Here is a 19,070-nt window from a genome sequence, read left to right on the forward strand (position 1 = left end):
GCGGCAACCTCTGGGGCTGAAAAATGAAGCCAATGTGGAAGTGCCAAAAACTGCAGTTCCCTGAACGGCCACTTGAGGCTCCAAAAGCGATTCAATCCCCATAGACCCCCATGTTAAAATGCCCAACTTTACAGCAGAAATAAACATGTTTACAGCCTGGTGCAAAAAATGGTTTTGCTCTCTGTAGCTAATTTCCCCTTTAATGACAACTGCACAGGGGGTAATTTCTTTTATAACTCACCCGTTTAAATCTTATTAAGCTGTAAAGTTATGCATAGTGAAGGACATGGCTGCTTTGAGTGACAGGTCCGCCAGCCACTAGGTGGCTTGTTTCAGCCATTTGGCCCGCCTCTTTGTCCATTTTTGATTGGCTGGGAGTTAGGCAGAGTCACGCACTGCCAAGATGGCGACGGCCGGAGCGGCTCACTTTGAGCCTCAAAACTGCTCTTCAGAAACCAACAGGTGACATCATGGTAACTACGTCCATATTTTTATACAGTCTATGGTTTTTATTAACAGATAGAATTTATTCCATACAATATTACTTTTTACACTTGTGTTTCATGGTGCTTTGATTGTTAAAAACTTCCTTATATACAAGGTAACATATTAATATCATCCAACCCAAAATGAAGAACCAATGATTTACCTGTTTTATTACCATCAGGCAAAGGGTCGGTAATCATGGAATACGGTGACTCAGTTAGATATGTGTCTGTAAGAAGAAACAAAAGATAATTAATCTATGAAACGTCTAACCAGAAATATATCTCAAGAATCTTTGATTCAACTGTAAAACTGTAAATGTTGATGACAGTTCAGGCTTTACCGATCTTGTTTCCCATTGGTGGAAGATCAGGGATGGTGCAATATGTGGGTTCATTTTGGTTTGATCCACCTATTAAAACATTTACCAACAAACATTTATTATAAAGAACTAACTGACCTTTTACGCCACAGGTATTAATACTTTATTCCAACTTTTGAGCGGGCTGTCAACATCAGTGACCAATCAGTTGATGACCCAATGAAAAGGCATTTTCAAGTAAAGGCCTTTGCACTTCATGTCCAAATTTTTCCAATGTGCTTTTGAACACATTCTCTGACAAATGTGTGATGAAAGCAGAACCTTTGTGCACTAAGTATGCTGCATTTTTTAACAAAATTATGATTCTGCAGCTATGCTAGCAGCTCTGTGAAGCTGTACTTTGAGCTAACGTCAACATGCTGACCTGCTCACAAGGTTGACATGCTGATTTGGTGTGTTAGCATGCTAAAATTAGCTAATTAGCACAATGTGCAGCTGAGGTTGATGGGAATGTTGGGAGTTTTTCAAGAATGTGGTCATCAAGTCTTGGACAAATTGAAGTTTTTGCACTCATGATGTTGCTAGACAAGAAGTCTGGCAAACCATCCAATAGATGTTCCAGTCAAAAATTATAACCTGATGGTGGCACTAGACAAAAAGTGAGAAGATCATCAAACTCAGACTTCATCCTCTGGAAAACATGAATGTCTGTTCCAACTTTGATGGCGATCCATCCAGAAGTTTATGAGATATTTCAGTCTGAATCAAAGTGACAAACAATCGCTTGAAAGACCAACATGGCCATCCCCTGAAGCCATGCTGCAGAAAATTCCTAACTCAACAAGCACATCCAGACTGCAGGAGATCCAGCTGTTAGCTACTGAGAAAATAATAAAGGTCATTGCACTTATCAAAGGAAAATATATCTAAATGTTATGTCATAATTATGACATCCGTAACGCGACTCAGCATCTCATACGAGATCAGTACGTCATAATTACAAGAAAACCGTCTTTGAACTGTTCGCTGCATTTTCATTCAGCTCAACAACAAAACACAGCCGTTAGCATTTTGGCTAAAACTCTGTACGCTGCTTCTTAACTGATTCAACCACCACAATAACCTGCAACAGTTCCTGTAGCTACACAGATTAGATAAGCCACATCTCTTAGTTATGAGAGCAGTATTTCGTAATTACAAGAGAAAGATCTCACAATTACAAGTTGATGAGTCACAGTTATGAGATAAGTCCACCATTTTTCTTCCTTGATGAATGCAGGACAGTTCTGTACAAGTGTTTGATCATTTACCTGAGAAAGGTATGTTTGATCATTTACCTGAGAAAGTCTCCAGGCAGTATTCAGCTGATGGTCCACCAGAGCTTTCCACACCTGCCAGAAAAGAAATGAAAAGAAGATCACTAAATTTGATGTTTAAGGTACAGTAGTATCTTCTTGCTTGTTTTGTAAAACAGTAAAACAGAAATGCATTTTGTGTATGAAGATATAAAATAATGGAAAATAATGTTCAAATAGATGATAAAACATCTTAATTTTGGTTTAAGTGACATAAAACAGCCTCAGAGATATGACTACTTGTTATGGCTCCTATCTTTATTTGGATTACAGTAAGAAACTGAGTTGCACCTCAGGAAACAGATAAGAAATATGTTTATTGTGCAGCAGATGAATTATTTTTTTTAGTCAGATGGTGAGAAGAGTCTTTGAGAAGCTTTTGAGAAGCTGTGGAAGTTTATAATGATATATACTGTATGAACTGTGTCTTATAATGCTACAAGTTCCCCTCTGAAGACTACAAGCAGTTACAGTTGAATGACTTCAGTGTCACTATAGTGACAGTGCATGAATGCAGGCACAGTAAGCACAGCATAGGATTTAATTTTAGATCAGTCTCAATCATAATAGAAAGAGGAAGTTGTCATTTTAAAAAGAAACACTTCTCATTACTCACGCTTTGTAGGGTTCAACCCTTCATCTCGTATCTCGTCATAGATGTGGTGTCTTTCTTTAGTCCCACAGAAAGGAAAACAAATTAGTGAATAACTTAATTATTGCTGAATTATCACTGATTATCTGCTTTAAACTCTGATGACAAACAGGCTGACTTTGATACCATTAGTTTTAATTTTTATGGAGTAATCAGTGAATTTCATCTGTGTATTGAAGTGAAGGGCAACCGGGAAAAAATGTTCTGAGATTAAATCAAAAGTCTAAAATTAAAGTCAAAATTCTGACATGAAAGCTGATTATTTAATCTATAAAATTCTGAACATTTTCTAAGAGAGACATGAAATAAGATATACATTTAAAATGTAAAAAGTAAATAAACTGTACTATGAGTGAGGTATAAGTAAATGTTAAGTAATTATCATTTTGCATGTTGTGATAAAAACACTGTATATCTGTTAAAAAAAAGGTATAATTCATGTTAATGTGCTGCAATCATATATCCTGTAAGAATGCCTTTTGTTTATTGTTAAATTATGAACATTTAATTTACGAGCACATCTTTCTTGTCTTCATCAAAATTTAGTGTGATTGTAAATTTCCAGGTCAGACTTCATTTACCTCGTCTTTTATACCTCCGAGCACAGTAGACGGTGATGATAATGAGGAGGACGAGGAGGAAGGAAAGAACTATCCCCACCACCAAAATAAGAGATGGCTTCTGATCTTTAGGAGCAAGTGAGAAGCAAAGTAAAAGTTCAACACAAACATCCCGACTTGATACGTGTTATATACAGTACAGCAGCCGGCTGCAAGAGCTAATCAAAAATCCATCACTAAGTTTGTGTGTGAAGTTCTTCTACTAACTACTAACTAGTTTCAGTTTTTAGTAAATCAGGTTGCACCATTAACTGTTAGAAATGTTTTATCTAGTGAACATTTAATGTGTAAATCGATAGCAAGGAAACATCTGTAGTGCCATCTAATAGCTGTGAAGTGTGAGGGGCCGCTGGTTCCACAAGTGTTTATTTTATTTAACCATCCAAGCGGTAGAAGTGCTCAGTGTAACATTGTCTGTGAGAAAAATGAACAGAATTTTTACCTCCGGAACCAGGAACGCCAAAAATATCTCCTCTAATTTTGCAACTCTATGAGAAACAGCCAACTATGTAAACAGGAAGTGACTATAGCATCATGAGCTGTAACATAACTTCCAACAATAACAGTTTTAGGAGCCAAAAGATAAAATAAACTGAACTGTGAATCCTTTTTCAATGTAGGTGTGACACAACAAAAACCACCTGAATGTTGAGCATGTTGTGTGCTCGACTTCCAACATTGAAACTGTAGTTTCACTTGAACAGTGTTAAAACTTTCCCAGGCTCTTATATGTGTATCTGTTTGTTTAATTACTGCATTTAAAGTGTTTTCTGCTTTTTGTTCTTCTTTGAGTTCTTGTCTCTGGGCTCTCAGATCAATAAAAGCTTTTAATCAGTTTAACAATTCGACATTTAGATCTGTTTCATTTTACTCATTTTCTTTTCAGGTTTCTTTATGTGACTTATTTATTGCAGTCATACCTGTGTTTGCAGCTGCTGGTGATGTTGTAGAAGTTGTTGTAGGTGATGTTGGTTCTTCATTATCATCTGTGCAGAATAGAGAAAATATATATTACAGGGCAGAAAATGTACTTTACTACAGCTAACTGTTTACAGAATGTCACAAAATGATTCAGTTTTTGAAAAAGTAACAACACTACTTTAATATTTGTGCTGAGTCAGCAACAGTTCAAGTTCTCACAACAAAATCCACCTGAATGTTGAGCATGTTGTGTGCTCGACTTCCAACATTGAAACTGTAGTTTCACTTGAACACAGTGTTAAAACTTTCCCAGGTTCTTATATCTCTGCTACTACTAGTTTACTAGTTTTAATAAATCAGGTTGCACCATTAACTGTTAGAAATGTTTTATCTAGTGAACATTTAATGTGTAAATCGATAGCAAGGAAACATCTGTAGTACCATCTAATAGCTGTGAAGTATGAGGGGCCGCTGGTTCCACAAGTGTTTTTCCGGTTTTCAAAATTTTCTTTAACGATCTCCTCGATGTTACTGAACATAGAAACTCAGGACTCTCCTGGATAAATGAATGATCCTACAGGTTTATATTCTGACCAGCAGTTTACAGTATTTACACTTAGTTTCTCAGAAATCATGTTTTGTCTGTGATTTTGGTGGACGGCTAAGAATACTACAATACCCATGAGCCTCAGCTGCTGTTGCTATGGAGAAGAAGCCTTTGGCTCTGTGGATTGTAAAATCAATTTTGTCAACACTGTAATCTTTGGCTTCTGCCTGCTGTTAGCAGTGCACATGAGTGGATTTTAAGCTCAGTGATTGGCTGTTTCTTGCAGAAATGCACTTTGGGAGTCGTAGTTAATTTCTACCTTGAAATGTTTATGTACACAGTCAACTTTTTATCTTTAATTGTTCATCTTTTTTTCTGATAATTTAACCATCCAAGCGGTAGAAGTGCTCAGTGTAACATTGTCCGTGAGAAAAATGAACAGAATTTTTACCTCCGGAACCAGGAACGCCAAAAATATCTCCTCTAATTTTGCAACTCTATGAGAAACAGCCAACTATGTAAACAGGAAGTGACTATAGCATCACGAGCTGTAACATAACTTCCAACAATAACAGCTTTAGGAGCCAAAAGATAAAATAAACTGAACTGTGAATCCTTTTTCAATGTAGGTGTGACATAATGAAAACCACCTGAATGTTGAGCATGTTGTGTGCTCGACTTCCTAAATTGAAACTATAGTTTCACTTGAACACAGTGTTAAAACTTTCCCAGGCTCTTATATCTGTATCTGTTTGTTTAATTACTGCATTTAAAGTGTTTTCTGTTGTTTTGTTCTTCTTTGAGTTCTTGTCTCTTGGCTCTCAGATCAATAAAAGCTTTTAATCAGTTTAACAATTCAACATTTAGAACTGTTTCATTTTACTCATTTTCTTTTCAGGTTTCTTTATGTGACTTATTTATTACAGTCATACCTGTGTTTGCAGCTGGTGGTGATGTTGTAGAAGTTGTTGTAGGTGATGTTGGTTTTTTTTTATCTTCTGTGCAGAACAGAGAAAATATATATTACAGGGCAGAAAATGTATTTTACTACAGCTAACTGTTTACAGAATGTCACAAAATGATTCAGTTTTTGAAAAAATAACAACACTACTTTAATATTTGTGCTGAGTCAGCAACAGTTCAAGTTCTCACAACAAAATCCACCTGAATGTTGAGCATGTTGTGTGCTCGACTTCCTACATTGAAACTATAGTTTCACTTGAACACAGTGTTAAAACTTTCCCAGGCTCTTATATCTGTATCTGTTTGTTTAATTACTGCATTTAAAGTGTTTTCTGTTGTTTTGTTCATTTAGATCGATCACCTTTAATCATTTTAATTTAACATTTAGATCTGTTTTATCTTACTCCCTTTCTTCTTTTTGTTTCCGGGTTTCTTGGTGTGACTTCGTTTCTTTGGTGCAGTTGTAGTTGAAGTTGTTGTTGTTGGTGTAGTTATAGTTGAGGTTGTCGGTGGTGATGTCCTGTTTTCTTCTGTGTGAGATGGAGGAAATAGATACAACAGGGCAGCAAAATGCATTTTACCACAGAAAGTTATGAAATCATTCATCAATATTGAAACAGGAAATAGGTGATGGCCAGTTTTGTGGTGAGTTATCAAGCAGAGCAAATGTTCTCATGACTTAAAGCACTTGAATGTTGAGGATATTGTTTCTGTTTAATTTGAAGCAGCATTAAAGTTTCTCTCTTATGTGAACTGATCATATTTGTTATTGTTCAGCCTTGTGTGTCGTTATATTTCTGCATATAACTCTCTGTAACACCAGGCTAGCTGTTTCCTTCTGTTTCCAGTCTTTATGCTAAGCTAAGCTAACCGGCTGCTGGCTGTAGCTTCATGTTTAATGGACAGATATGAATGTGGTATCGATCTAAGTGGTGGTACCAGTTTTTCCTTTCATTTGTCACCCGTCTGTATTTTACATGTACAGAATATACTTTGCCTGTAATAAGTTTTCACCTCTCTTGGAATTTTACATGTCTTTTCACACCCATCAATAGAAAATACTCTTATGTGTCAAAGTAGAAACAGATCTCTACAAAGTGATCTAAATTAATTACAAATATAAATACATCATCTGTTTTATTTGTAAAATATAGATCTGGAAAGACACTTGTAACTATCACATTCAAATAAATGTAGTGGAGTAAAAAGTACAATATTCTCCTCTGAGATCTAGCGGACAGGAAGAAGAAAGTAACATCAAATGGTTCCTAAAAACTGTATTTAAGTAAATGTACTTAGTTACATTCCACCACTGGTTGATCTTCTCTTCTAACTCTCAGTAAGAAAGTTAAACATGTTAATAAATTTACCAAAATGTCAGATTATTCCTTTAAATAACTTCTTCTCTGTGCTTTACCTGCCTTCATATTTTTGTGTGTGTCTTTGAGTTCTTGTGTCTCACCTCTCTCAGACTGATCACCTTTGGTCACATTTAGATACGCAGCTGGTTTTCCATCACAGTAGTACAGTCCAGAGTCACCGGGCTGCACGTCTGGTATATTCAGATACTTGTCAACAGCTGAAACATGAGGCCTGATTTGTTGTTGTTTTCCATCAATCTCTCTGGTCCATGTTGGAACATGTGACCCTCCAACATCAGGACATGTCAGATTGACGTTGGACTTCTCTGCAATACTGACTGTTGTTGTTCCTGTGAGCAACAAACATTAAGTTAGTAAAAACCAAGATTCATGTTTTATAACATGCCATCATAAACACATGTATTCATGATAAAGTCAGTGACACATGGAAGAGTTTTGTTCCAAAACAAGATTTTCTTTGATAAACTAACTTCTGTTTCTACACAAAGTGGAGAATTGTTACAGTCACTAAAAGTTCTCTGTCTGTATTGATACCTAACTTAAAGCTGCACTAGTATATTGGCCGACAGTGTTGAGCACATTACACATTACAGTAATATTACTTTTTCAGAGTAGTGTAAGGGATTACAATTTGAAATTCGATAGTTATATTACAGTTACTGATCCCATTAACCTTCTAATCCTTTTACACTTGGTGGTCGGCGTGCTCGCTGCCTCACTGGGATTAATGGAGGGCTGATATCAGTGTGGTCTCTGTGTTCAGCTGACAGACGCTGTGGAGGAGACGTGTTTCTACATGTGTTAAATACAAAAGATGCAGCATGTGTCTGTTGAGGATTTTGAGCTGTTTAAAGGAAATAAAAGTAAAGTGATGAGTAATGTAACACGTTACTTTTGCTGCTGAGTAATAAGTAAAGTAATGTCATTACTTTTATATGAGTAATATATAATCAGTAATTAATTAGTATTTTCAAGTACTTTGTCCAACACTGTTGGCTGATATCAGCTTATCAGACTATTTGTGTCGGCCACTAATTAACAGAAACATCAGTACAGAAATATGACAGATAAATAAAGGTTTGAGGTCATTTAGAAACAGTTTCTGCACTGATGAGTTTATTTTTATACTCTATGAGTCTTCAGCAGTCTGAGTTAGTCATATCAAGTGGATATCTGACACATTTACAGTCTTTTTAGCATCAAATTCCCTCTTTGTGTTTCCTCGGACAGTGTTTCCCTGTTGAGCTGCAGGTGGAAGTATAGTAACAAAAAGAGGAACTTTGGCACTAAAAAGACTGTAATGTTGAAAGATATCTACTTGATTTGACTCATTTGGACGCTGAAGCTTCATATTAGCTTCAGATAAACTTTGAAATACATTTTTGCACAGAAGGAGGACTGTGGATTTTGTCCCCCATCACTTCCATTGTAAGGTCATTATGAAGGGATCTTCTAATGGTCAGTATGAACAGGAGGAATGATTACAACAAGAAAAACAGCTTTAATGTTCATTTGGGCTCCTGACTGCTGGTTATAAGTTCCTAAATGAGGTTTTAGAGAAAAGGACTTAATTCAGGTGTTTGTTTCCTGTGTGACTCTACATGAACAAGACGACCTGTTCCTTTAAAAGGAAAAGAACAATAGAAATGACGTATTAGAGAACTTTAAAAAGATATTTTTCTTCACTGACCATAAAAAGCTGTTTATTAATTTACCACAAACAAAGTAAAGCACATCACATAAAAAATCAAATAAAATGACGAACGTATAAAAATACACAGAAATATTTAAGTTACTACAGTAACAAGAAGTTAATGTTATAAATTAATTGGGCCTCTATTCTTAACAGTCAGTGTGAAATTAAAACCTGGTTTTGAGTTATGAAAGTAATAAGTAATGATGATGTTGTTTCTTACAATATATTTGTTATTGAAGTTAAAACCACATTTACCTTTGAAATGCATCATTTCATTAATATGTCAATGTACGTATTTAATCACAGTTTAGAAAATGAAAAGTGAAGCACAGAGACGAGACTTTGAAACAGGAAAAAACAGGAAGCAGAACAACTTTGACAGAGTTTGATGTTACCTGATGGGATCACCGTCAGTTCCACAGCTGATTCATTATTACACAAGTATTTTCCAGAGTCTGAGACAGCAACTCTAGAGATGTGCAGTGACTTATCTACTGCTGAACTGTATCGTTTGTGGGGGTCATTGAATCTTTGGTCTCTGTCACCATCAACTATAAATATGTCAACTGTGTTTCCATTAATCTCTCTGCTCCACGTCACTTTACCCTCCACAGAGTGAGAACAACGCAGAGAGACTTGTTGCTCCTCTTTGACTATTTGATGGATTATTTCTGCAAAAGAAACACAGTTTACAAGAACTAAACATCCATTTTCAGAATGTCAACATTTCTAATATTGCAAAGAACTGAAAAGTTGTTTTCCATCAGAGTCAGAATCACATTTAACTGTCGAGTGCAAACTGCTAATCATGAAAAACATGAAGACCTTAAAGCATTACTGCACTTCACTTTTAACTTCTGACTTTACATCATTCACACCATCAGCTAATGTGTATATTGTTATATACAGTCACAATGCTGCATCCCTACATGTGGTTTTGTGTGCGTGCACGTTTGTGCACCACAGTCTTTTGTCACTGTGTGAGTTTGTGGATATTTCAGATCATATATGTAGATTTTAAACACTTGTTTGTACCTTCATGTTAATAGTAATTATCTCTTTTCACCTTCATATTACTATTCATTCTCTTTTTACTATCAGTATTAGTATTTGTTCATATGTTTATTTATATGGTTGTAGTGTATGTTATATATAATATAATATGTATGTATAGAGTATATATATATATAATATAATACTTATACTTTTGATGTCCTTTTCATCTTTATTACTATTTTTTATCTTTAATCTTAGCAGCTATAAGCTAATCTAGGAGGGCCTAAACTGCATTTCACTGCACATTGTATTGTTTGTTTTGTGTACGTGACCAATAAACAACTTTGAACTTGATTTATTCAAATACATGAATATGACAATGAACCTGAACGTGTTTCAACAAACCACTAAAATCTCTATAAAATACTTTATACATCAGCTAAATTCACTGTATGGAGAAACTGACCTTTACCTTCAGACTACGATATGAACAATATGTAAAATACTGGAAACAATGGACAACATACTTTATATGTGCCTATAAGATGTATCATGCTGCACTCTTTTAACCTGAAAACACCAGTAAAAATAAAGAGTTGCACCACATTCATCACTCACTCTATGACATGAACAAACATGAACATTATTATTAAAGCTGATGAAAAAGAGTAAAGTTCTTACCTGCTGTCACATTACAGCCCAGAACTAAAGCTAACAGGCAGCTGCAGATGTTCATCCTCATCCTCCAACAGACTGAACCACAATGAACAGAGACAGTTTCTATCTGAGAGAAGAACAGGAACTCAGTGTATACGTGTGTTCATCTGACTTTAAAGGCTGCACCCTCACTTCTTCATGTCTTTCTTTTTCTTTCTTTGTGGTTAATGAACACTGATGAGGAAACTCTAGTGTGAACAGTGTGATCATGTTTCACACGGACAGTTCCAGGACATGAAAGTAACTCAAATGACTTTATTACATATTAGTTATTATTGTTTTTAAACTGAGACTGAGAGACTTTAAAGTTTTACTCGCTGATATTTTTTAGTTTTTTGTTTTAATGTGTGTGTGTGTGTGTGTGTGTGTGTGATGGTTGTTTTGTGTGAATGAACTGTCTTCTTGTGATCTTGTATGTATGTAATTTGTTCTCAGGTCTCTTGCTGAAGAGATTTTGGTCTCAATGTGATTTCCTGAACAGATAAAGATGAACTAACTAACAAATTAGATTCACAGATCTCTTAATAAAATTTCTGGGTGAACACAGTCCGAGACAGATGCAGCTGAACTTTCCAGCCAGATATCTAACCACACAGAGACCACTCAAGCACAGAAGCTGTTCAGCAGCAACCATATATCTTGATTTAGAGGAAACATGACGTGCTTCCTGCATGACAAACCTCTCAGTGAGGGGACATTTTTTCTAATCTCAAGAACTTTAATCTGATCTGGTGTCATAACAGAGAAGCTGTGACACTGATGCAGGCGGTCGGGTCACTAATGTTAAATACAGACACACTGATGGTGTTTTCACAATATCACAGAAAAACTGCTTTTGTGTTCATCTTCATCATTGTGTTTGTGGTTTGTTGCGACGGCTCTGCGCATGTGCACCAAAAGATTAAATGTGTTGAACTTTGACCCCAGTTGAACTAACCTTTGTAGATACTGTTGACCACTGCTTGAACTGAAAGATGGACTCAAGACAAATTACTTTTGTTTTTGAATTTCCAGAACTGGACAATAACAAACCCGACCTCATATCAAGACCAGACAAAAAATATATTTGCTTGGTGAAATATCATCAAGCAGATGTTGCCTTGTTTGGGACTGTCTCATCCACTGTGTGGGAGACAAAGAGCTCAATCAAATTATCCAATATCCTTATTTTCAACAATCATTGCTTTGCACCTGCTGTCAGCAGCAGCAAAAGACTTAACAAAAGACTTAACTCTGATCCAGGAAACAAGGTGGTTCAATAGAGTTAAAAGGAAATCACACATAGAACATGAAGCAGAAATGACTTCTACATAAGTTTATTAATAATTGGTGCACAAAGATAGAAACAGGTAAGGATGCGGAACTCTATTCTTTGGTGTGTAGTGCAGAGTTGGGTGGAGAGTATGTGTGAAGTTTGACATCATGCAAAGGAAATACAAACAATGATCAAAGCTTCAAGCAGCGTTGAACGTGCCCTCGTGCCTCTGCACACGTTGGGCTGTGGTGCAATTGAAGGGCTTCTGTCACGGGCATGTAGATGTATTCAGATCCGGGCTGTTTTCAGACAGTGCAAGAAGGAGATAAACATCACTTCCTTTGTCCACTATTTTGCCTGCTGCTGGGGCTGCGTTGCTGCAATTTCGTAGGGGGCGCTATTCAGCCAGTTTACATCACTGATGGAATATTGTCATGTAGACGTGTTCAGGCCGGGACTCTTATCAAACATGTAAAGTTTGATGCAGACTGGAGTATTTACAATAAAGTTATAGCAACTTCCTCTGTCATGGCGGAACATCAAATCTCAACAGTGTGAGAATTTTCTGAAAAGTGAGACATGTCTGTCTTGTTCACACCTGTGTAAGTTTTGGGCCCATTCACTTGAATTTCAATTAGTATATTGAAAACTCTAGAAAAGTAAAGACTTTTAACCCACATGACCTGGTTAAAGTTTGATTGACATATGTACTGTCAGGTATGTAGAGACAATAAGTAACTGCAGCTGGACACAGAAAAATACTCATATATTTGAATGGAGAGTGTGAGCGAACCGCTCGGTGCTTGGGCCCTAATAAAGGAAAAACTGCAGTACAGAGCTACAAATTTTAGTTTTCATGGTATTTTTCTACAGCACTTTATCACTAAACTGTCACCCTCCATTTTTTCCCTTCCCCTCATAGGTCATCCCCACTACTGGATTATACATATAATAATACATAATTACATAATTATAAGACTTATATTGTAAAATAAATGATAATAACACCAAACTTCATACAAGGTTTGTATATAATCTACTGTATGTATATAGGCCTTTCTGCTGTATCCTACAAAAATGAGCTGCATTCAACCCCCACACCAGTGGCAGCTGGTGACTCAGAAAATTGGGGAGTACAGGAGGAAAACCAACATACCACATCAAACTATATCATTGTCCCCCACCTGATGAAATCGGAGGGGTGGGGGGCAATTTTATATGCCAATAAAAAAATTTGCTTTTAAAAACAAAACCCCCTGACTGGTGTAACGGCTGCTTCTTTAAAGACATTTAGCATATACATATTGTTTCTAAACAAAGAAGAGCTCATTTTAGCCATGCAGTGGTTCAGATGTATGATTTTACCAACAAAGTCAAATTCAAATTTATAGTATTGTTCTATTGTGACAACAGATTTATGTTCTCATCAAAATCAGACAAGATATCACATGATTTACACGTGTTTCCTATGTATTTTCTTAGTGTACAGAAATATATAAAGTACCACAAAGCATATAATGTGATACAGGAACAGATCAGTGCTGAATACTAGAAAGACTGAACACTAAAAACATTCACAGATCTAAAAGTGTAGGTTCACATCAGAAAGTATTAATGCATGTATCAAATACATGACTTACACACTCTCATCTATGTGCACGACATACAAAATATAGTCTACAAAGCTGACATGTTAACACTGGGGATGCAACGGATCACAAAACTCACGGTTCGGATCGTATCACGGATTCGAGTCAAACAAATAAAACTTTGTTTTCCATCTATTCTGTAACACACTTACAGCAAGAAACAGTAATGAACTTTTGTCCATGGTCTTCAATGAAAACATTCAAGACAAACAACATTTAAGATGTCCAATGTTTAAATAAACTAAAATAAAATATATAAAATATTCAATGCTCAATTATTGCAATATGAAGCATGATACCTTCCTATTTTAAACATGGTAGTGAATGAAACAGCCTCTGTCCACATCATCAAAACTTGATGATAACTTAGAAACATGAACACACGTCTTGTCCTGCAGCTTGTTGAATGAGCCACCAAACAAACATTCACCGCTAACGTCAGTTAGCAGCTAGATGCTAATTAGCTGCTCAGCTGCAGCACATCAAACAGCGTGTAAACATACCTACAGATGTCACTTCGGACCCATTAGATGCTGGTTTGATCGTTGCCCTTCAAAATCCCTGTTAGCAACACGCTGTCTGCCCATGACTTGTACTTACAGCAGTTTGTTTATTTTGTCTTAAATGAGCCATTAAATTTTGCAATTAATCTGCAGTTCATATACCTGCCGAACTGTGGGGGGCGATCCGTATGAATCTATATTGTATCATATTCTACTTACTTTAAGCTTATTACTCAATATACGGCTCAGCTTAAAAACGAACTAAAGAAAGAAACTATCAGAAGCAGCAGCCAGACCTCCTGCACACTAATCATATAACATCAACAGGTGACTGAACAACCACTCAATTAAAAAAAGGATCAATTCCACATGAATGAGTGAGTCCAGACAGCTCACTGTAACTTCAACAAGCAAAGTACCCACAACACATTATATATATATCTCTGCTGCATCCTTGTTAAGGAGATAAATTCACACAACAGCCACACAGAGAGACATTTAACCATCAGAGATAAAATTAGCGACCAAAGAGACAAAGAGAGAGAGAGAAGCTGTATCTGACTCATGTTATCTGATGTCTTCTTCTTTATTCAGTCTCTTTATCCTGTATTTTTAAATCATCAAGTAGCCATATTACAACTAAATATGAAAACTGAATATACTTTTAAAAGAATTACAATTATTATTGTAGTGATGTTGGCTTACTGTTACTTTGCATTTACGCATGCAGCAGGGGAAGAAAATATGTAGCCGCAATGTCATGACAGCTTATATATGGACATTTCAGTATTTAGAAATAAAGCAACTTGCTGCAAACCTTTAAAATGACTTGTATGTGTCATTTTTGCATTTCTGAAACTTTTTTTTGCCTTTGACAGACACCTGTCAACTCTGGCTAGCTAACATATTACACATATTCCAGTGAGAAGCAGCAGCTAGTAGCAATCGTAACGCTAACACAGGCTACACAAAGTTAGCTCTACAGGTAGTGACAAATAAACTGAGTGTGTCCCAAACCATCAACCAGCACGACTGGTTAAAAACACAGACGCAACCCTCATACAAATAACGTTAGCATGAAAATAACAAAGTGTCATTAGCTTGAAAACAATAAAGAACCGTTAGCATATAAATCCATCTGTTTGACTGGTATTTGTTATGTTGGCGTGAGAACAATAAAGTCTTGTTAGTTTGAAAACAAAAAAAGGAACGTTAGCATGAAAACAATTAAAAACATGAAAATTGAATAAGTGAATGAACTGTGTGATATAAATAAACCTACATTTCTTTGTCTAATAGAAACAAGGTTTGGGTTGCCAGTATTTATGTGAAAAATTCCCTTTGCTGGTGTTTATCATTTATTTATTCGGTAATAATGCAATTATAAATGTTTAATGTGTTATTAATAAATACTGCACTAATCCATCATGTCTGTGGTTATAAATATCATCGAATCATTATTAAAGTGTTTTTTATATTGATATATCAAGTCCAGAAGGCCCAACGTGATGAATACAAAAAGAGCTAAAAAGAAAAAGTCAGCGCACACAGTCTCCAAAATCACAAAACACCTTTCATTTATATTAAGTTTGGCAGCTTTCAGTTCGCAACATGTTTTTTTATCTACCGCAGATTGACATGAGAATTAAAACACAATGTTTACTTCATTATCTTTGGCATATTACTCTGTTATATTATATGCCCTTTGTCGTCAAAGTACATAATTGTATTACCTGTATTACCCTGTAGTTCACAAGATATTACCCTCTTATTCCCTTGTTATTCCTGAGCTGGGTTTTCCCTCAACTCTTCACTCAGCCACTGACTTTATCCTGAATGCATGACAGCAGATAATAATGAATTATAAGACATGAATCTTGTTTTTCACTCTGCACATCTTTGTACTTGACGACTGATGAGGTTGTGATTATGTTCACTTATCTTCCAGATGCTCCTTTCTTGTGACCGGTGTTTCTTCATATAATAAATGCAATCCTCTTCTCATCATCATCATCGTCAGCACTGCCTTCAACACCTGGAGGACAACTGTCTGAAGTTTAAAATGACATGTCTATAAATGCTGTATATAACGTGAAAATGCATTAGAATTATTGATTTTTTGTTATTTATAATAGATCAACATTTTGGGAAACACATCCAATTATTCCCTTTCTTTCCGAGTGATTTGAGAAGCCTTCATCTGCCAGTTTGTTATATAAAAAAGATGTATGAATAATATAAAATGTATTAAAATGCGTCTGAATTACATTCAATACTTGTGGAAAACACCTCAGTAATTGTGCAAACTTTCAGTAAGTCTGAGTCATGATCACTGAGCCATTAAAGCCATTTAAATATGTTTGTGTAGCAGTAGTGTAGTTGATGGCATTTCCTCTATGGGTGATGCTACAGCTACATGACAGATTGCACAATTCATCCTTGTACAAACTGAGCTCTAATATTCCTGGACAGAAGTGAACTTTTCTCCAAACAATCATCAGTCACCATCAGCTGCTCAGCATTATTTTCTTTCACTTTGTGCATTTTGATGCAGATCTGGAAATTTCTGAATACAGTAGAATAAATTCAGAGGATCGTGCAGACTTGTTGTTCTTTGTTTTTCCTTTGCATGATGTCACACTTCACACATACTCTCCACCCAACTCTGCACTACACACCAATGACTAGAGTTACACATCCTTCCCCATTTCTATTATTGTGCACCGATTACTAATAAACTTATGTAGGACTCATAAGTGCACCTGCGCAGAGCCCTCGCAACAAACCACAAACACAATGATGAAGATGCACACAAAAGCAGTTTTTCTGTGATATGGTGAAAACACCATCAGTGTGTCTGTATTTAGCATTAGTGACCCGACCACCTGCATCAGTGTCACTGCTTCTCTGTTATGACACCAGATCAGATTAAAGTTCTGGAGATTAGAAAAAATGTCCCCTCACCGAGAGGTTTGTCATGCAGGAAGCACGTCATGTTTCCTCTAAATCAAGATATATGGTTGCTGCTGAACAGCTTCTGTGCTTGAGTGGTCTCTGTGTGGTTAGATATCTGGCTGGAAAGTTCAGCTGCATCTGTCTCGGACTGTGTTCACCCAGAAATTTTTTTAAAAGATCTGTGAATCTAATTTGTTAGTTAGTTCATCTTTATCTGTTCAGGAAATCACATTGAGACCAAAATCTCTTCAGCAAGAGACCTGAGAACAAATTACATACATACAAGATCACAAGAAGACAGTTCATTGTCATGTTTCCTCCAAATCAAGATATATGGTTGCTGCTGAACATGCAGCTTTTGTGCTTAAACATATGTAACTTCAAGATGAGCGTATTCTTTCTTTGTTTGTGTTTTTAATGGTTGGGTGAAGCACCTGGACATTGGTTCTGGCAATCCCCGCCCTTGTATCTACTATCCAATAGTGTTGAATTCTTGTTCCACTTTCTACCTGATGACAAATGTTCACTTGTCCTTTAAAAGCAATTTGTAACATAAATATGCCTTAAAGCCACAAACCGTCAGCTCTGTGTTCTGCTGCCTTCTTGCATTCATTGTATTCATGTGGACTTAAAATACCTTCAATAAAAGTGGAAAAACCGTATTTTCTCTAATTCAATTAAAAGCCGGGTCTCCAATAATGGCCGGGGGTGTGGTCGACGGGGGGGTATGGGTGTGTTTATTTGTGCTCTAGAAAGTAACCGCTGTGAAACAATTAGATATTTTTGTTATTGATCTGATTCACTGCTTTCTTACCAGCTCCATCTCTTCATTCACTCTCTAGCCCCCTCTACCTCTTTTCCTCTCATCTTTTTTTAAAATGAGTTGGGAAACCGACAGCAAAGCCTAACTTTACTTTTAACGTTATCAAATGAAAAGAAATGTCTGCCCCCCTCCTCTTGGTGCCTGTTATAATGTGACTGTGGTTTGTAGTAATGTACAAGTGCCACAAGATGGCGGTAGCTATATTTGAAGTACCATATAGGACCTGTGCAAGTGTCAGTAACTAGATGTATAAAGAGAACTCTTTAGACATCCATGTACAACACTGTAGAGAGTGAAAATGGCACCCACCAGACGGAAGTTTGACGTCAAATTCAAAGAGAGAGTTTTGCAATATGTGGAGGAAAATTCAGGAGCGAAAGCTGCAAGACATTTTGACACTGAGCTGATAAGAATCAGATACTGGAAAAGACAGAAGCGTGAGCTGCTGTTAGCTGACAAGAGGAGAGCACGGCTAGCTGGAGGTGGGAAGAAGAAAGTTAGCTTGGAGCTAATGTTAGAGAGACAGCTGATTGATATTTGATATTTGACTGTGCTGTTAACTGGCTATTAATGTTTATATCCAGTGTAACGTTACCTCAGATTTGTTTAGTTTTTAACTGACACTGGCCATATTTCCCCTCTCGTACTTGACTGGTCATACTTCACACAAGTTTTATTGAAATGTTTGTTTAATGTTTAACAATAAAAATTGGGAAGTGAAAGCTTTTAATTTTATTAATAGCATAATGCAGTAACAAAAATTTAACAGAGCAAACGGAAGCAGATCAGAAAACAGGGAGGCTTCGTACTACAATATGAGCAAATATACTTATCAAACAGAGGGAATTAGGAATAAAGGCCTCTCTCTAATGTAAGCCTGCTTCCAATAAAGGCCTGGTACCCTCTGCAGTTTAGGTAAATAAAGGCCCCGGCCACTATTAGAGAAAATACGGTAAGTGTGAACATCATCAGTTTTACTGCTTTGATCTGACACTTTTAGCGTCTTTGTGCTATTTTAGAAGAATGACAAACCTGTTTCCAGCCAACACTACACAGTTGAATGTCTTTCCCACTGTTCACCATCATGAGAGTGTGACCTTAGTGTCTGTGTGTGGTTAGACCTCAAAACCTAAATATAGTCTCGAACTATGTTCACCCAACATGTGGTGGTTTGCTTTCTTCTTTCTTTGGCAGCTCTCGTTCAGTTTCTTTTCTTTGGTTGTTGAAT

General features: G+C 36.4%; 1 protein-coding gene and 3 gene segments (V, D, J or C); 2 read left to right on the forward strand and 2 right to left on the reverse strand.

Annotated features, from left to right (window-relative positions):
* Nucleotides 1-19,070, forward strand: part of LOC121913208 — an 899,212-nt gene that overhangs the window by 594,238 nt on the left and 285,904 nt on the right.
* Nucleotides 1-19,070, reverse strand: part of LOC121913212 — a 747,540-nt gene that overhangs the window by 583,635 nt on the left and 144,835 nt on the right.
* The window catches only part of LOC121913210, a 756,822-nt gene that overhangs the window by 580,159 nt on the left and 157,593 nt on the right, over nt 1-19,070 (forward strand).
* The window catches only part of LOC121913183 (transcription initiation factor TFIID subunit 12-like), a 133,199-nt gene that overhangs the window by 16,375 nt on the left and 97,754 nt on the right, over nt 1-19,070 (reverse strand). The window contains exons 1-11 of one of the 6 annotated variants that reach the window (XM_042435879.1): nt 10,622-10,798; nt 9,340-9,615; nt 7,329-7,577; nt 6,271-6,393; nt 5,836-5,901; nt 4,356-4,421; nt 3,397-3,501; nt 2,780-2,833; nt 2,146-2,199; nt 830-898; nt 650-715 (exon numbers count right to left, since the gene is read on the reverse strand). In XM_042435879.1, coding sequence (XP_042291813.1) covers nt 650-715; nt 830-898; nt 2,146-2,199; nt 2,780-2,833; nt 3,397-3,501; nt 4,356-4,421; nt 5,836-5,901; nt 6,271-6,393; nt 7,329-7,577; nt 9,340-9,615; nt 10,622-10,682 — 1,189 coding nt within the window. In that variant the 5' untranslated portion in view covers nt 10,683-10,798. Of the gene's footprint in view, nt 1-649; nt 716-829; nt 899-2,145; nt 2,200-2,779; nt 2,834-3,396; nt 3,502-4,355; nt 4,422-5,835; nt 5,902-6,270; nt 6,397-7,328; nt 7,578-9,339; nt 9,616-10,621 lie in introns of those variants that run through there. The other 5 variants (XM_042435878.1, XM_042435882.1, XM_042435881.1 and 2 more) reach the window with 5 other exon arrangements.

This window comes from Thunnus maccoyii, chromosome 15 (genome assembly GCF_910596095.1).
Source record: "Thunnus maccoyii chromosome 15, fThuMac1.1, whole genome shotgun sequence".
In the NCBI taxonomy this organism is placed as follows: domain Eukaryota; kingdom Metazoa; phylum Chordata; class Actinopteri; order Scombriformes; family Scombridae; genus Thunnus; species Thunnus maccoyii.